The sequence below is a fragment of the Peromyscus leucopus genome, chromosome X, assembly GCF_004664715.2.
Source record: "Peromyscus leucopus breed LL Stock chromosome X, UCI_PerLeu_2.1, whole genome shotgun sequence".
Taxonomy (NCBI): Eukaryota; Metazoa; Chordata; class Mammalia; order Rodentia; family Cricetidae; genus Peromyscus; species Peromyscus leucopus.
Window position 1 is genome coordinate 83956609 of NC_051083.1, and position 20131 is coordinate 83976739.

Sequence of the window (20131 nt, forward strand, 5' to 3'; positions counted from 1 at the left end):
ATATGATGGTACCTGCCTGTAATTCTAGCATTCAAAAAGCCTGGAATGCCTTATAGCCCCTGTTTTACTACAGCAGGAATAACAACAACAAAACATTGATGTGCTAACAGTAGTGAATCAATAAGACTATTGTACTTGAAGGGATAGAATCTTGGTTGCATCATTTCACTGTGAATCTTGACCATGAAGCTGCTTGGAACTGTTTCCTGTTCTTCCTTACTCCGGCATAGATCCATACACTGACTGAATCACTTGACGCAAAATAAAATAAAATAGAAAGTTAAAGCAGTAGTGACTTAAATGGTAGAGAATCCCTCTTTTCTCTGTCCTCTTTCTCTGCTTTTAACTCACCTTTAATCTCAATTCTTAGGGAAGAAGAAGCGGGTAGTGAGAGTAGTGGCTCTTTCAGTAACCCACATCCAAAAACAAAGCAACAGTGAATGGATGATACTCTTTGAGTACATAGAAGTTAAATATTGAAACTACAAACTGAAGTCTCTGGGAAGAGAGATTTCGTATTCCATGTCTATACGCAGTGGTGGTAAAAACCAACTAAACAAACAAACAAACAAACAAAAACAGTTTTGTGTTTATACTCATTCTTTAGTGAGAGTTCTTAATTAATCATGTGGCTATGCATGGGGTTTGTTTTGCTTCATTTTCCCCCAAACTGATTGTGCTTTTTAAAAGAGAAAAATCTGTATTATCTTGGATAAAAGTGTCTCTGATGTTGGAGCTGCAAAGATGGCAGTTAAGCTTGTATACTGTTCTTGCAGAGGACCTTAGTTCAGTTCCCAGCACCCATGTCAGATTTCTTCACAGTCAGGTGTTCTGATGCCTCTAGCCTCCACCTTTTTTGATGCACTCACATGTGCAAACCTACATAAAGAAACATATACATATGCATGCTCCTTTATTAAAAAAAATAAAGATGGTAACTCAGTCAACTACATACACACCTAGAATGTGCTAGTGTGGCTAAATAAAAGAAAACTATCTGAGGTGCCAATGCGGCACTCATTTGGTAAGAAAAATACAGGTAGTAACCTGGCAGGTGGTGGCCCATGCCTTTAATCCCACCACTCAGGAAGCAAAGGCAGCCAGATCTCTGAGTTCAAAGCCAACCTAGCCTGGTCTACAGAGCAAGTTCCAGGACAGCCAGGGCTGTACAGAGAAACCCTGGCTTGAGAAACCAAAAAAAAAAAGTAAACATAATAAAAAGTAAATTTTATAAAATATTCAATAAGTTAGTGAATTTGAAGTAGGTAGGTGTGATAAGAATGTATCAGTGTGTACTCTCCAGCTAAAGTGGTCAGAAAAATATAAAAGCCATGGAAATCGCTCAGAGGGTTAAAAAAACAAAAGCTGTGTAAGCAAAATTTCATCCCCAGAACCAACTTAAAGAGCCAGATTTAGTGGCATGCTTCTGTAATCCCAGCACTCTAGAGCAAGATGGGGGGGCACCTACCTAGAGTACATATTATAGCAACAGAACTAAGAGACCCTGCCTCAACAAGGAGGAATGTGAAAACCTACTCTGGATAGTTGTCCTCTGACCTCTGCAAGTGTGCTGAAGCATATGTATGACAACCCTCCTCCCCCTGCCACACACAAATTTTTTTAAGATTAATTCATGTAAAAAAAAAAGAAAATGCCATAGGCACATGAACTTCCTCTACTTAAAAGATAAATATCAGTTAAGTTGCTATGCAAAAATGTGGAGTGACAAGGAATATATGCTAATAAAAACAGTGAAGTTATTAATTGCCTTTCTGCAGTTGCACAGGAAGTTGGTGGGAAAGGTGATTCATTATAGAATCTGATAAGAGAAGAACACTACAATTTGAAAGTTAGATTGACAGCTGATGAATTGTCCACTTATTTCTTGCATGCCAACCATCAGCAATTAAGAGTTATAGTTCCCTCATTTACAACATTTTTATACTTGGTGGTGGACTACCTTTATTGCTGTGTATAGGACATTTATTACAACTGCCTGGGTACACTCTCACAATGGCAGTTTTTGCAAAGTCATTTCCACTCCACACTTAGCTTGTGTTTGTGCTAGTCACCAAGTAACATATATATATATATATATATATATATATATATATATATATATATATATATATATAAATTTTGTAGTGTGAATCAGTGGATAAAGATGGGCAAATGAAGGATATATATAAATGCTACTTCATAGCTGTCTCATCCTTGGCTCTGCACTGAAGTGGGAAGCATCTCATGCAGCTTTATTTATACTGAATGCCAATGTTCTTGATTGCCTTCCCCTATGGTGAAGCCTGTTTTCTTTGACTGGCCCTTACCAAGGTCCTTCAACACCTCAGAAACAAATTCAAAGATCCATATAGTGTTTACATTGACAGCATGTGCTCTAGAGCAAGGATGGACAACCTTCCTCTATAAAGAGCTGACTGGTAAATAGTTTAGGCTTCACAGGCCACAAAGTCCATGTCATGGCTAAATTCTGTTCTTATAGCACAAAAGCTGCCATAAATGATGCATAATGAATGACAGTAGCTGTATTTCCATAAGACTTGGGGACTGAAGTTTGAATTTTTGACATTGTCATGTAGCATAGGATAGTCTTCATTACTTTTTAAAAGGCCATTCAAGATATGAGATCTATCCTTCGCTTGTGGATTCTAACAAACTTGTGACAAATCTCTACTCAAGGCATTTCTGTGTTCTTTTGTTGGTTCTGTCTGGCAGTTTCCAGTTCTGTGAACCGGAGCAAGTTAATTTATCTATGCTTGCTTCAGTTTTTTTGCCTGGAAAACTAAGTACGTTTTGATATAAACTGGATTTATATCGCCCAAAATATACTAGGCCTTAATAAATGCTAGGTGTTATCAATATTCCTACCTCCAAAAAATCTTTGCTTTATCTTCTCTGAAAGACTCACTTTCCTTGCTTTTCCTTTTACTAGTGTTTCATGCCCTTAGTAAATGATTGATTCTGATAAAACACATGGAATATTTCAAAGGTCTCTTTGAAATATTAATTATTTAAAACATTGAATGTAAGATATTTTACCAGCGGCATCAACAGTGGTTTTTCTAGTAAATATTAACATCCAGGTTCATTGGGTGTTTGTTTATTTATAGAATGCATAATTTTCAATTCCCAATATTCTAGCATATAGGTAACTGAAGGAAAAAATGAGTAAGCATAAACATTTTTCTAACTACCATTTAATATTAAGCTCTCTTACCTCAGGGCAAGCTGCCAGAAATGTGCCTCTGGCCAAGAAGTTCCTACATAGAAATCTACCATTAGAAATCAATTCATTTGTGTTAACAAGCTTCTCTTTAAGATGCAAATACATCAGGCACCATTTAATTCTCCAACTCAATTTCCCTGATAAACTCGTAAATAGCACACAACATGTAGGTAGTTGGAGCAAAATCAGTTAACTGTCCATCATTCATCAGTTTGGAGCAGAATATCCATTTATCTTATGACATCCACCCCCCCACACACACAAAAAAATATTTATTTCATGACTATAAGAACCTAAAACAATAAGCTTAAGTTGAAATTATTTAGAAAGAGTGCTGTGCACTTTGAAGTTTGTGTGGACTCTGTAGTTTACCTCATTGTGGGAAACTTGTTAGTTAGCTGTTCTGACAATGAGATATGGTAACAAAATGAGTAAACTCTGTGGAACATTTTCCAAGATTACCTTGAACTTTCATTGCAAGAGTTTAATTCTGCTTTTAGGTACATATCTCTCCAAAAGGCCAGAACCTTGGAATCCATTATTTTTCTATTTTGTCTTATAGGTGTTAGTCACTGCTTAGTATAATCACCACATGGCCCTAGCTTAGCTCAGGGTTACTAGTAACTTCTAAACTCCTTTGCCCCTTCTCCCCTCTTACAACTTTTTCTTCTTTTGAACAGGAGGATCTGCCTTCATCATTTCTCTTAGAACACTGTGCTTTCTATTTATACTTTCTTTTAATCTCTTTGGAACAATATCTTAATTCTTTTTACCACACTTTCTGGCTGTAAACAACTTCATAGACCATTATTTTAGTGACCATCTCTTGGTGTTTCCAAATCCCTGGTAACTCCTTACCAATTAAACCACAAACAAAACCTGCCATCAGATGGGGGCTTTCTAGGTTCTGTGGGCTATAATACACGTTGTTCAGGCCTCTGTTACACCTGTGGAGTGAGTGATTTGCATAATTGTTTGATTTCTCTTATTTCTGATTCACATTTGGCACTACAGTTACACTTACCCAGAGATATTAGTGTTTGAAGCATGGTATGCTTTTTGTACCATATTGCAGGGGCTTCTCACTTGGTCTTTATTCCCTCATGTTGTTCCATGTTCAATTGTAAGAGCCATTTATCAGCTCAGGGCCTTCATTTTTTTGTAGATTACTGAGAAGGGACTTTGTTTCCTTCTTTTTGATAAGTGAGCAGTCCTCTAATTCCATGTCATGTGCAAATCCATACATCTTGCACATGTTCTTAATCTGGACCTTGATAGATTATGTGAGAAAGATTGAATACAACACTGATTTTTCTTGCCTTCCACTTGTCATTGCCTTCTTACACTGTCAGCTTCCATTTACTACTGCTGATGACCTTGTTCACAAAACCAATTTGACTTTTCTACTTAGGCCTTTACTGAAAGTGTCCAAATAGACAAGCTAACTTGGCCCAGGCTTATATGCGGAACAGTGTTTGCCACTGTGGATTAAATTCTATTCATTTTTTACAATTGATTTCTCTCCCAAGCTGGTCTGTTTTGCATGCTGCTGTGAGGCTGATCTTGAAAGTCACCCTCATCACACTCTTGTCCTTCTGAAGATCTAACCATGGATTTTTAGACTTGCTTGACACCCTTTGAATCTTCTTACTTTGATAAACTGTTTAAATCTGTGCTCTGCTCATTCCTATCCCATTGTAAATATCCATCTTTCAACTATCTTTCCTTATGCCTTAGCATAGGGGCCATACTTCCTTTTAAGTGATTATGCTGGTTCAAAATGACTTCAGCTCTTTTACTCACCGAGAACTGTATGGTTTGGAATTAGGGATGTAATCCACTTGTAGAGTGCTTACTCAATAAGCACAAGGTCCTGGTTTCAAATACCAGCATTATAAAAAGTATATAAAAGGGGCTGGAGACATGGCTCAGCAGTTAAAAGTACTGGCTACTCTTTCAGAAGACCTGGGTTTGATCACCAGCACCCACGTAGTGATTCACAGCCATCTTAAACTATCAGGAGATCTAACACCCTCTTCTGGCCTACATGAGCACCAGGTATATAAATGGTACACAGACACACAAGCAAAACGTCCATACATGTAAAATAAATACTAAAACAAAGGGGTTTGGGTTTGGTTTTGTTGTTGTTGTTGTTGTTGTTTTGGTTTGGTTTTGAAAACAGAATTTCTCTGTGTAGCCCTGTCTGTCCTGGAACTCACTTTGTAGACCAAGCTGACCTCAAACTGCTTCTGCCTTCCAAGTGCTGGGATTAAAAAGTGCATGTGCCACCACACTCTTAAACTATATAATAAGGACAGTCAAAACTAATATCAGGTGACAATCAAAACTAATATCAGAGTTTTGCCTGGGTAGTAAGGATAAGAAAATGAGAGTGATTATGTTTTAGTATGGTGGTAGTTACATGGGTTTATCAATCTGTCATACAGTTCAAACTGTGCATCTAAGATCTGTGCATTTCAGTATTTGAGTTTTTACACTTGCATCATATATAGAAAGAGAGAATGGGCACACACGAATATGGACTGTGTTGTACTCTAGATTTGACTGTCTTTGAACTGGTTGTTATTGTTGGTGGTTTGGTTCTATTTCTGTTTCATTCACCTGTAACTACAATACCTAAATTACTATAGAAATTTAATGTTTTTGGAGGCTTAATTTAGGCCCTATTTATTCATAGTGTCTTTCCCTGCTTTTCTAGTTCATAGAAAGCATAACTAATTTTTAAAAATTAATATATGCAAGTATTATCTCACATAGCATGGTCGTACCCTCAGTAAAAACATTTGTTTCTATGGGGTCACTTGTTACTAATTACTAGCAACTTTCTTCAGGTGTTTTGTTTTTTTTTTGTTTTGTTTTGTTTTTTGGTTTTTTTTTTTTGTTTTGTTTTGTTTTTGGTTTTTGGAGACAGGGTTTCTCTGCGTAGCTTTGCGCCTTTCCTGGAGCTCACGTGGTGGCCCAGGCTGGCCTCGAACTCACAAAGATTCACCTGGCTCTGCCTCCCGAGTGCTGGGATTAAAGGCGTGCGCCACCACCACCTAGCAACTTTCTTCAGTTTTAACAAGGATCTTTAATTGTAAAATTGAAAATTTGAGGAAGCTATAATAAAGCCATTATGCTCAGGTTTATAAGATTCTAGGAAATAATATCCTTAATCTGAACTGCTCCCAAAGTGGAAACTTTTAATGATTTTGGATTAGATATGCTCAACTGATAAAGTATATGCAAATATTATAAAATCCAACAGACTATGAATTTCAAAACACTTGTTACTAAGCATTTAAGGTTAAAGACATTGAACTTGTATTATGTTTAGGTTAGTAATTCTCAAGCCTGGTGAATTGGGGTGCCATCTTCAATAATGGAAGTGCCCAAGATACTGTTCAGCCACTTGATATTTAAGTAATATTCTAATTAACAATGTTTGATACAAGAACAAAAGCAAAGAATAAGAATCATTTCAAAAATGGTGGAGCTAGCATGCCACAATTTAATGGATGGTTTGTTGGAAAGTACATAGCTCAGAGGTCAGACATATACATAGTGTACATAGACAACACATAGTATAATAAGTAGCATGAGTTATGTGTTCTCATCTTCTTAATTCTTTTCCTTGCTCTCCAACTTCTATAGAGGGGTACAAAGGATGCTACACAAATAATGGGTTTGCAGCACTCCAGAGGAGTCCTAAGCTTAGTAAATCCCTAATCTATTATAATGGACACAAAACAAAACTACATAGCATTTGCCCTGGAGGAACATATAATTTGTTTTTAAAGCAGACAAACCTACCATTTACCTTAGATGGAGGCTCTGTGTCATTGCTATAAAATAGCAATGTCTATTGCTATAAAAATAGACATTAAAAATGAACAAAATTGTGAGAAACCCATAGAGAATTCTCTCACATAAGTATGTGCTAGCCATCAGGGAATGGTTTTGCACAAAAGTATAGCGGAGAATATTAATTTACCTAGTGTTTATTTTAATCTGTAGCATCGGCAAACATGCTGGGGCAAATAAGTCAATACCACATAGGGTAACTTTAGTACTGAAAACTGAGCTTCACCATCTACTGAATGACAAATACTGTGGAAAACCTGAAGCAGAAGGTATCACCCACGCCTTTCAGTTCAACAGATGATAAGCTGCTCACAGAGTCCTGAAACTTTATGCAGCCCACCTAGCTTCTTAGTGTTCTCTGGAACTAATTATGTAATGAAAGGTTATAAAGTGAACTCTGACTTGTTCCTTCTCATCTTTGCCCACTTATAATCATTTTAATGGCTAAAAAACATTACAAAATTATCTCTTGATATCCCTTTACTCAGTAAAAAGGTACTGTAAGTTGTAAAAAAGCACTTTTTGTGTTTAATATTTTTTTGTTTACAATAAAAAGAAACACATTTTCCCTTGGTTAACTCCATATACAATAAAAAGTTACTCACTACTAATTACCAATAAATAAGGATCCATGATTATATGAACTGGGAAATTCTAAGTGAACTTTCACACAGTTAAAATCACAGACCAATTGTCACTGAAATTCATTCAGAATGAATGGTAGTATATTTCAAGTGAACATATTAGTTTCCATTTTGTTTCAGGAAGCGATGTAAATTGGTCCTGTGATTGTATTTGTAAAACTTAGATCTGTTAAGGTTAGACATTCTATGAAAATCACTTGTAAAGTTAGCATGGAACAAATGAAATTGTAATGGACTGGAGAAATGTCATTTCTTCCTTTTGATAAGTGCAAGATATTTGTAAAGAACTGTTCTCACAGTTTCTGTTGCTGGTTTAGAAGTATAGAGAGAGTATATATATATATATATATATATATATATATATATATATATATATATATATTAATTATATATAAATATATATATTCTGTTGAGAATATATATATGTTCTCAACAGAAGCAGTATCATCCCCAGGAGGTGAGTGACTGGTAGTTAGAAAAAAAGAATCTTTGTTAGTACAATGATTTGTGGCATAGATGAATATTACATAACATAAATATATAAGCAATAGTTTCATGACTTTACATTTTAAGAGACATGAATATTGGGGAAAATATGTATAAAAATGTCCCACAAGTGAGGAAGGAAATGATAATGAGAAACAAATGAGAAACATGCTATAACATATTTTCAATAAATGTTGTCAGGTGTCATACAACTAAATTAAGCAACCAGATTTATTTTTGCCATCTTTGTGTTTATATTCCACATTTTTAGTCTAATCAAAATATACCATGAAAGAATTTTAATGGAACAATATCCATAACTAAATTTTCATGTTTTCATTTAATTTATGGAAACCATAAATAGATGCCATTTTGTATTCCGTTCTTTTCACTTGTTTACACATACTCAAGTTTATGCGGTATTTATAATTACCATATTCACAAGACCACAGGAAATTCACTTGCATTGTTACTCTCTTATTCTTTAGATTTGAAAATTTCTTCTCTATCTTCATACTTCTCCTTTTGCTGACTTCTAATTAAATGTTGCAGTTCAGAGGCTGAGGAGAACACTTGGTGGGTAGAAGTGCTTTCTGTGAAAGTGAAAGCAAGCAGACCTGAGTTTGAATCCACAGAATTCATATCAATCCATCCACAGTAAATTGTCTAGAATCCCAGTACTCTTACACTGATGTGGGAAGCAGAGATGATAGGCAAATCCCCCAGAGCTCTAGTGACAGCAAGCCTCGAGTTAAAGCGGGTCAAGGAACAACAAAGAGAATTTGTCTCCAATAAAGTAGAAAGTGACTGACACTTGAGGTTCTGCTCTGGCTTGCATATGTGTGCTGTGGCATGCACACACTCATCATTCCACGTGCACACGATTGGGGACATAACTGGAGCACTTCGTATAAGTCCTCAGATTTTCTTAAACCTCTTTATTCCTGATCATCCAGACTCCTTTCCAGCTTAACCTTCTCTAGCCTGAGCCAAGGCTTAGTGATTCTATTGATAATTTCAAAATGCATATCCTCGCCATTCTTTCTTCTCTTGTTTTTTGTTACTTAGACAAATAGGTTATGTTCTTAGACATTTTTCTGCTTCCTGTTTTGCCACAAAACTCAAGTTTGATCATGTAATATGGCTTCCCATTGCTTTTAATTGTACTACGCAATATGGTGGCTATTGAACACCTGAATTCCAGCTAATCAGAATTAAAGTGTACAAAAGGAAATATGCACTAGATCTCTAAGGTTTGGCCTGATAAAAAAAAAGTATGTTGAGTATCTCATTATTTTTTAAATATATTTTCTTTAATATGAATGATTTGGGTTCATATTTAGGTCCCATTACATAACATCTGGGTGATGTCTTGGTTTTCTTATTCCTATCTGAAAAGGTATAAGAAACTTACAACATCTAACATAAAATTTAAATGTCCTAGCCATATTCCATCTATATCAAGCTATTTAACTACTTTGTTCCTCTTTTCTTTCTTTTGGAAATATTGAGTGATGAAACAAATATGTCATTCATCTTAATGTTTCAAAAGCACAGCCCTCTTTCTCTAATCACTGGGAATATTCCCTCTAGTACATTTTCACCAGATATTGGTTCTGAGAACTTCTGTCTTTCCTTTCCATTTTCACTCAATGTCCTATCCTAGGTAGTTTATTTTAAAAGGTAAATAATCATAACATTGAAGAAATTTTAAGTCAAATGAAGAGCATAGTGATTTTAGCTTGTTCTTATCCTATAAGAGAAAATTTTCCTATAATGTTGTAATACTGCCTACTTAAGACAAAGTAGGAGTTAAGTTTAACCTTAGACTGGAATGGGAGATAGTATGTTCTCCCTTGCTCTTCATTCTTTTCCTTTCCTTCCAAACTTCAAATGTCCTGTACTCCAGACCCATAAAATTAGCTCAGAGGGCCTGCCTAGAGAGGTTTCTTTTCAGCAGTTAGGCAATTTGGCATCAAAAAGCTCAGGTCCCTGTAACTTTCCTGTCAATTGACACTTTATTATAAATACTGTTACGAATATCAGGATTGTGCTTGATGGCCAGAGTTGTGAATGTTAAAACTGAAGTGTAATATCTTAAGTGTTGTTTCTGTTAGGGAATTCCATGAGCATCCTTTGAATACTCTCCATTCTTGTTTCTAATAGTTCTTTCCCATAAGAAAAGCCTTTAGGCATGCACCAGCATTCTAAAAAGCAAATGAGACTTTTTGGCTGATGTCTCTCAATATAAAATGTGGCCTTTCAGATGATGTGGTCACCTTTTCTTTATAGAATGTCAGCGTTTCAAAATGAGTAAAGGATATGGATTAGGTAAGAATTGAATGCAAATGTGTTTTGCAAATAGTGCCTTTTGAGATAATCGCAGATGATGGTTGAATGCTGAAGGTATTAATACAATCAGTATTTAACCTTGTGTACCTCCGCTTCATCAAATCACGCCCTGCACATTGATTGCATTAAGCCAGGTCAGTGGTTTCTTGCTTAGGAATATCTTAGAAGAATCTTAACAGGAAGGCTGCAGTAGCTGATCAGCTACTGTTTATTTGCATACTGAGTATGTCATCAATAATACAAAAGACAAGGTCTTTAAGTTGAAAGAACAGTGGGATTGGCATGAATTTTGCTTAATGGTGCGTAATAAGCAAAGTAGTCTATGATGCCAGAAACTGACAGGACCCATTATGTTAAAACAGATATATGTCTTTAATTTAAGGGTATTATGTAAATCTGACAGGAATTTTCCCCCTTATTTTCCTGTAGTTTAACTTTAATTGCCATAAGATTAATTCTGATTTCTCTCGTCCTCCAGAGGGTGATGAGACTGGAGTGATGGATAATCTTCTGGAAGCCCTACAGTCAGGTGCAGCATTTAGAGACCGCAGAAAGCGAATTCCAAGGAATCCAGGTAAGACCCACTTTAGATGCCATAGTTTGGTAAATGTGAATGTTCTATGCCAAGTTGCTCTGCCAAAAAAGGAAGAGTAAACTTTCTCAGGAAGATGTTTTGTCTCACCTGACCTCAGTTGGTATGTGGAGTCTGGGTAAGGCACTAGTGTAATAAGTTTACAAGTTTTAACCCTATACATGTATCTTAAAAGAACCATGCATTTTGAAAAACTCAGAAATAAGGACTCTCACTGTGTTTAATATTAAATATATTAATTGTTGTTTTATGAGCATGAGGCTTGGGTAGAAGGTGATTAAAAACCATAAATGTACTTAGCTTGTTTCTACAGTTCATTTTTAGGTTTTCACTATAGTATCGTGGGAAAAATCGCCACGATCCTCAAAAATCAGAAAATCATGAAATAATTGTTTTTTGGTTGTGGTGCTTTTTTGTTTTTTTCCTTTTGTATTTTATTAGCAACAGATAAAGTTATGCTATAAAACTGGTCTCAGTATGGATATACATAAATGAAGTAAGACAAGTGGGACTAGACAGTCATCCTTCTGTGTTCAGTGTGGGTAGGGTAAATAGTAACTCCTCTAGGGTAACCCAGATCAGTTTATCTTAGCACTTCCTCATATGTTCCCTTCATGTCTTTCTTGATCTCAAAAAAGAAAGTAGGCATATTGATTTTGTTTCCCCTTCATGAGCTATAAAGCTATTTGGATAAGTATTGAAAAAAAGAAAAATTAATACTAATTATACAGATGCTACTTAATTTAAATTACTATAATTTGACTTAACTAGCCTATATTCCCTAAAAATGTTGCGTTTAAACTTAAAGTTATTGTATATTAGTGGAATAGAAATTGGTAGCCATTGAAATTGAACAATCTGGAGGAAAGAATAGTACTCAGTACTGAGTGGTAGTCAGTACTGAGTTGTCCATAAAAGCTTTGAGCAATAGTGAAATTCATAGCTGAAGCCCATTAAGTTATATTTATCTTCTTCCCATTTGGGTAAATTTCTTATTTAGATAATGGTTAATGTTCTATTTAGCCCTTCATGGAAAGCTTATAGAGATTAGCTTAAAGTCAAGGTTTGAGAGGAAAAAAACATTTTTATTGCAAGGGGAGACTACTTTATGTATATAAAGTCACTAAAAATACTCTCTAATGGTTATGTGAAACTTGAGAAAAGAATTTTTTAAATATGTGTATTTATGTTCATAATAAAAATTTTTAAGTAATATTTTATGGCAGAAGGCTAAGAGAAATGTCTACCGACACATAGGAAGCAGTCATTCCTTCATCTTTCATCTCTGTGTAAACTGGCAAGTGTCTACATGCCATCAAAGGTTCCTTCTATCCATTAAGAGTAACACTAACAGTAGTAGTTGGGGAAAGGCAAACTGAAATAATTTTTTAATCAGCATATTTCTCTTCTAAGAAATTTAATAAAGTTCCTAAATTAAAGCATGTTATTCTGGACCATTCAAAAAGAAGATGTCATTATCTTCTAGTCTGTATATTCTGAACATACTCATTTGTTAAAGCCCCTGTTTGATAAGTCTCATATCTCTTACTGACTCCACAGAGCCTATATGAGACAGAGTGGTCATTCATTCAATGGGTTTTCTGTACATTTGATACTCAAGGTAATATAGTGTTGTCAACTGTGAAACACCAGGAGTATCCTCATAAGCACTGTAATTATATTAATTGTGATGGCCTTTGGTTTAGAGCTAGATTGCCCTGATAAGCAAATGAAGTTAAAAAAAATTGTCCATTTAGCTCTCTGGTAGTCATTCCCAGAGGCAACAGCCACAGCAGCCATCCTGCATCCTGAGTTAAAAAGAAAATGGGAGGAGGGGTGCAATCGGAGGGAGGGAAGATGAGAAAGAAAATGAATCATAAGCCAACAACAAAAAAAAAAAAAAGAAGAAACTTCCTCTTTTTGGAAGCAGAGCTAGAGACTTCTGCAGGTTTTTACCTGTCCTTCCTTCCTGAGCTAGATCACCTTGCCTGCCAATTACATGCTTTCTTAGGTACATGGTTTGGTTCCATTCTAGTATCACTTTGATTTGATATCTTCAAAATTTCCCCAACTCTACACTGGAATTCTTAGCAATTTAGCATAACTGCCATTTCAATGTGATAAGATAAAAGCAGAAAAGCAAAATTATGAAGTGTTGATAAACTATATTAGTTGCCTAAATTACCAGTCTTCAACATGGAACCTCTTATCAGCCATACAGAGAGACACCCAAAGAGCATCATAGGCAAATAAGAAGGCATTCCCAACTATTGCCTCTGATTCAGTCAACTGAGTGTACCTGAGTATGCCATTTGTGTTTGGAACACTATTCTAGTTTGCTTTCTGTTGCTATGATAACACCATGGTTGCCAGGTGGTGGTGGCCACGCCTTTAACCCCAGCACTCAGGAGGCAGAACCAGAGCAAGATCCAGGACAGGAACCAAAACTATACAGAGAAAGTCTCGGGGAAAGAAAGAAAAAAAAAAAAAAACCACCATGATCAAAAGTAACTTGGGAAGGAGAAGCTTTATTTCCGCTTAAATATTACAGTTAATCACCAAAGGAAACCAAAACAGGAACTCAAGGCAGGTACCAGGAGCCTGACCAGGGGGTGGCACCTCCCACAGTGGCCTGAACACTCATATCAATTAGAAATCAAGGAAATGCCCCACAAACATGACCACAGGCCAATTTGACTATGTGGCAATCTCCCAATTGTGACTCTCAAATAATATTGGCCTATGTCAAGTTGACAGCTGAATCAGGGTAGATTCTCATATCACAAATGTTACTTAAAAAGATCAATAAATAGTATGATGTAAGCTCCAAAAAGTCAGAATACACAAAAGCAACAGATAACTACATAGGTTGTACTGATACCCACTGACTGAATAGTAACCTATGTCACAGGATTTGCTAATATCAAGCTCAGGTTGGGAAATGAATCCTAAATATTCATTAATTTGTTGTATATTCCATGAAAAGTACTGTGGCGGATATGATAGAAGGTACATAAATAATTAAGATAATATCCCCTTAGTTATAAAACCCTTGTATCGTCTATGAAAGATAAACAGCACAGGAAGATTACAGAATAATACAAAACATATTAGGTATTAAACAAGAAGTGTTAATAACATACTGTCTGGGGGCTGAAGAGATGGCTCAGTGGTTAAGAGCACTGGCTGCTCTTCTGGAGGTCCTGAGCTCAATTCCCAGCAACGTCATGGTGGCTCACAACCATCTATAATGGGATCTGATACCTTCTTCTGGCCTAAAGTTGTACATGCAGATAGAGCACTCATATTCATAAAATAAATGAATCTTTAAAAAAAACAACATACTATGTAAATGCAGAGAGGAAGAAAATAGCATGACTTATTGGATATATCAGGAAAATAATCATAGAAAAAAGTATTGAAGGTGAAGGTCATGGAGGTTAGAGTCATGGCTGCAGTAAAATGAAATGTCATAAAGAAAAACATGGAAATAAGAAACAGCAAAGCCTTTTTCACAATAGCAAACAATGTAGTATTGAAGCCAGATAGGATATAAAAAGCATAAAAATAGGGAGAAACTCTAAAAAATAAGTTAGTGACACATTATAAAGTACTGGAGTTAGAGACTAATGTAGTAACCTGAAATTCTTTAGACAGTGGAAATCTAAGGTTTTTAAGCAATAGGAACATGATCAGTGGGATGCATCAGGACATGTAAACTACAGCAAGGGATACATGAGACAACCACACACATACAAAGACTTGCCTTTAGGAGCTTTGCCTTGCCTTCTTAAAGTATATTCTCCCTCAGGTGAAGTACTTACTGTGCAAGCATGAGAACCTAACTTTGAATTCCCAACACCCATGTAAAAATGGGGTGCAGTGGCTTGTGCTTATAAATGTAAAGCTGGAGAGATGGAGACAGGAGGATCTCTGAGACTCGCTGGGCAGCCAGTCTAGCTGAACTGGATTGATGAACTCCAGGTTCAGTGAGAAACCTTATCAGGGATAGGCGAGATGACTCATCAGGTGAGGGCACATGCAGTCAAGCCTGACAAGTGGAGTTCAGTCCTTAGTACCTGCATGAAGGAAGCAAACAACTGACGCCTCCTGCAAGTTGTCCTTTGACCTCCACACTTGTGCTGTAGCATTCATGCAAACCTCCCCACAGACAAAGACACAAAATAAATAAGTAAAATATTGAAGAATTTTTTAAATAGCAAGGAAAAAAGATGAGAGAGAGAGAGAGAGAGAGAGAGAGAGAGAGAGAGAGAGAGAGAGAGAGAGAGAGAGACCCCCAATACTGACCTCTGGCTTATACACATACATATCCAAATAAATAAAATAAATACTTAGGAGAGTATTTTTCAGTATTGTAACAGAATTGAGAGGAGATATTGAAGCTATAGGAAAAGATAGTATGACTTCAATTGTAGAATTTTATATATATATATATATATACATACATATATATATATATATATATATATATATATATATATATATAATTTTACAATACCATTCAGTTCTACGTATCAGCCATGGGTTCCCCTATTCTCCCCTCCAACCCCTCCCCTTACTCCCAGCCTACCCTCCATTCCCACCTCCTCCAGGGCAAGTCCTCCCCTGAGGACTGCGATCAACCTGGTAGACTCAGTCCAGGCAAGTCCAGTCCCTTCCTCCCAGACTGAGCCAAGTGTCCCTGCATAAGCTCCAGGTTTCAAACAGCCAACTCATGCAATGAGCACAGGACTTGGTCTCCCAAACTGATCAAGCCAATCAACTGTCTCACCTATTGAGAGGGCCTGATCCAGCTGGGGGCCCCTCAACCTTTGGTTCATAGTTCATGTGTTTCCATTCATTTGGCTATTTTTTTCAATAATTGAGTAAAACTGAAATTTAATATAAGCCACAGTCGTCCTAGGGAACTCCATGCTATATATATAGCCTCTATGGTTCTATGGGTTGTGGTCTGATTGTTCTTTATTTTATATCTAGAATCCACCTTTGAGTGAGTACATACCATGACTGTCTTTCTGGGTTTGGGTTACCTCACTCAGGATGATTTTTTCTAGTTCCATCCATTTGCCTGCAAATTTCATGCTTTCATTGTTTTTCTCTGCTGAGTAGTACTCCATTGTGTATATGTACCACATTTTTTTCATCCATTCTTCCATTGATGGGCATCTAGGTTGTTTCCAGGTTCTGGCTATTACAAATAGTGCTGCTATGAACATAGCTGAGCATGTATCTTTATGGTATGAATCAGCATTCCTTGGGTATATGCCCAAGAGTAGGATGGGTCTTGAGGTAGTTTGATTCCTAATTTTCTGAGAAACCGCCATACTGATTTCCACAGTGGTTGTACAATCTTACATTCCCACCAACAGTGGAGGAGTGTTCCCTTTGCTCCACATCCTCTCCAACATTGGTTGTCATTGATGTTTTTGATCGTAGCCATTCTAACAGGTGTAAGCTGGTATCTCAGAGTCGTTTTGATTTGCATTTCTCTGATGATTAAGGATGTTGAGCATTTCTTTAAATGTCTTTCAGCCATTTGTAGTTCTTGTTTTGTGAATTCTCTGTTGAGCTCTTTAGCCCATTTTTTAATTGGACTGTTCAGTACTTTGATGTCTAGTTTCTTGAGTTCTTTATATATTGTGGAGATCAATCCTCTGTCAGATGTGGGGTTGGTGAAGATCTTTTCCCATTCTGTTGGCTGTCTTTTTGTCTTATTGACTGTGTCTTTTGCCCTGCAAAAGCTTCTCAGTTTCGAGAGGTCCCATTTATTAATTGTTGTGCTCAGGGTCTGTGCTGTTGGTGTTTTATTTAGGAAATGGTCTCCAGCGCCAATGCGTTCAAGAGTGCTTCCTATTTTCTTTTCTATTAAGTTTAGTGTAACTGGATTTATGTTAAGGTCTTTGATCCACTTGGACTTGAGTCTTGTGCATGGTGACAGATAAGGATCTATTTGTAATCTTTTACATATTGACATCCAGTTATGCCAGCACCATTTGTTGAAGATACTTTCTTTTTTCCATTGTATAGTTTTGGCTCCTTTGTCAAAAACCAGGTGTTCATATGTGCATGGATTAATGTCAGGGTCTTCAATTTGATTCCATTGGTCCATATGTTGGTTTTTATACCAGTACCAAGCTGTTTTATTTACTATAGCTCTATAGTAGAGTTTGAGGTCAGGGATGGTGATGCCTCCAAGGGTTGCTTTATCGTATAGGATTCTTTTAGCTATCCTGGGTCTTTTGTTTTTCCATATAAAGTTGAGTATTTTTCTTTCCAAGTCTGTGAAGAATTGTGTTGGGATTTTGATGGGGATTGCATTGAATCTGTAGATTGCTTTTAGTAAGATTGCCATTTTTACTATGTTAATCCTACCTATCCATGAGCATGGGAGATCCTTCCATTTTCTGATATCTTCTTCAATTTCTTTCTTTAGAGATTTAAAGTTCTTATCAAAAAGGTCCTTCACTTGTTTAGTTAGTGTTATCCCAAGGTATTTTATATTATTTGTGGCTATTGTAAAGGGTGATGTTTCTCTGACTTCTTTCTCAGCCCTTTTATCATTTGTGTATAGAAGGGCTACTGATTTTTTTGAGTTGATCTTGTATCCTGCCACTTTACTGAAGGAGTTTATCAGCTGTAGGAGTTCCCTGGTAGAGTTTTTGGGGTTATGTATACTATCATATCATCTGCAAATAGTGAAAGTTTGACTTCTTCCTTGCCAATTTGTATCCCTTTGATCTCCTTTTGTTGTCTTATTGCTCTAGTTAGAACTTCTAGTACTATATTGAATAAATATGGGGAGAGTGGACAGCCTTGTCTTGTTCCTGAATTTAGTGATATCGCTTTGAGTTTCTCTCCATTTAATTTGATGTTTGCTGTTGGCTTACTATAAATTGCTTTTATTATGTTTAGAAATGTTCCTTGTATTCCTGATCTTTCTAAGACCTTTGTCATGAAGGGGTGTTGGATTTTGTCAAAGGCTTTTTCAGCATCTAAGGAGATGATCACGTGGTTTTTTTTCTTTCAGTTTGTTTATATGGTGTATTACATTGACTGATTTTCGTATGTTGAACCATCCTTGCATCCCTGGCATGAATCCTACTTGGTCGTGATGGATGATTGTTTTGATGTATTCTTGGATTCGGTTTGCCAATATTTTGTTGAGTATTTTTGCATCAATGTTCATGAGGGAGATTGGTCTTTAGTTTTCTTTCTTTTTTGCATCTTTGTGTGGTTTGGGTATCAGGGTAATTGTAGCCTCATAAAAAGAGTTTGGTAGTGTCCCTTCTGTTTCTATTGTGTGGAACACTTTGAAGAGGATTGGTATTAGTTCTTCTTTGAAAGTCTGGTAGAATTCTGCACTGAAACCATCTGGTCCTGGGCTTTTTTTGGTTGGGAGACTTTTGATGACTGTTCCTATTTCTTTAGGGGTTATTGGTCTATTTAAATGATTTATCTGGTCTTGATTTAATTTTGGTATGTGGTATTTATCCAGAAAATTGTCCATTTCTTCCTGGTTTTCCATTTTTGTGGAGTACAGGTTTTTGAAGTATGATCTGATGATTCTCTGGATTTCCTCATTGTCTGTTGTTATGTCTCCCTTTTCATTTCTGATTTTATGAATTTGGGTGTTCTCTCTTTGCCTTTGGTTAATTTGGCTAGGGGTTTGTCTATCTTGTTGATTTTTTCAAAGAACCAACTCTTTGTTTCATTGATTTTTTTGTATTGTTCTCTTGTTTTCTATTTTGTTGATTTCAGCCCTCAATTTGATTATTTCCTGGCGTCTATTCTCCTGGGTGAGTTTGTTTCTTTTTGTTCTAGAGATTTCAGTTGTGCTGTTAATTCATTGGTATGGGATTGCTCCATCTTCTTCATGTGTGCATTTAGAGCTATGAATTTTCCTCTTAGCACTGCTTTCATAGTGTCCCATAAGTTTGGGTATGTTGTACTTTCATTTTCATTGAATTCTAGGAAATTTTTAATTTCTTTCTTTATTTCTTCCTTGACCCATTGATGTTTCAGGTGGGCATTATTCAGTTTCCATGACTTTGTGAGTTTTCTATAATTTTTGTTGTTGTTGAGGTCTAACTTTAAGGCATGGTGGTCTGAAGAATTTTTTTAAGTGTCTCCTTAGTGTCATATACAGGTTTAGGAACTGTACCTGTGAAGCCAAACCAGACACTTGCCTTGAATAGCACACATACCTTTTAGGAAAACAAGAATGTGCTCTTTTATAATGGACATAGGAATAGTGTATCTGTGTGGCATAGGAGTTAAAGAATTTCCTTCAACCTCTGTCATTTCTCCTTTGTGTCCCTAGAATACGATATTTTTTTCCTCAAAGTTTAGTGCATAAAGGAATCATCTTGTTTTCCCTTAACAATTAAGTATAGACTTATCAATTAAAATTTTGCTTAATCTAATCTTGACCTTCTTTGTTATATCCTTTAATATAACACTTAATTTCAGTGAGTTTACAATTCACTTTGGAGATAATTTCCCATCAATATTCCTGATGTTGCACTAATAAGGTCAAGCATAAGCTTTTGAGGAAGAAGAAGGACATAGAGCAAGACCTCACAAAAATAAAAAACATACTTAAAATACAAATATACAACTCCACATTAGTTTTTACTGTTAAATAGCAATAGAAATCTAGAGCTGGCTTCTCTGCTCCAGCCAAACCAACAGCTTCTTTCCTTGCCCATTGTTATTAAACATAAGTGGGTATCTCTGCAACAGGTAGATATCTAATATAGCTACTTTTGTTATGACTAGATTTTAATATATAGTTTTGATGTTACTGATACTCATACAAAAGATCAATGTGAAGAAATGAAACCAAGGAACAAAGTTAATCTATTTTGGCTTCAGAACAACACAGAGCAACCAAGAAAACTACATTTGAAAAAGTAAGAAACTCAG

At 36.1% G+C, this 20131-nt stretch overlaps 1 protein-coding gene across 1 annotated transcript in view; it reads left to right on the forward strand.

Annotated features, from left to right (window-relative positions):
* The window catches only part of LOC114696996 (protein diaphanous homolog 2-like), a 761266-nt gene that overhangs the window by 603622 nt on the left and 137513 nt on the right, over positions 1 to 20131 (forward strand). Inside the window, 1 exon segment of the mRNA XM_037199207.1 lies at positions 11072 to 11167. Coding sequence (XP_037055102.1) covers positions 11072 to 11167 — 96 coding nt within the window.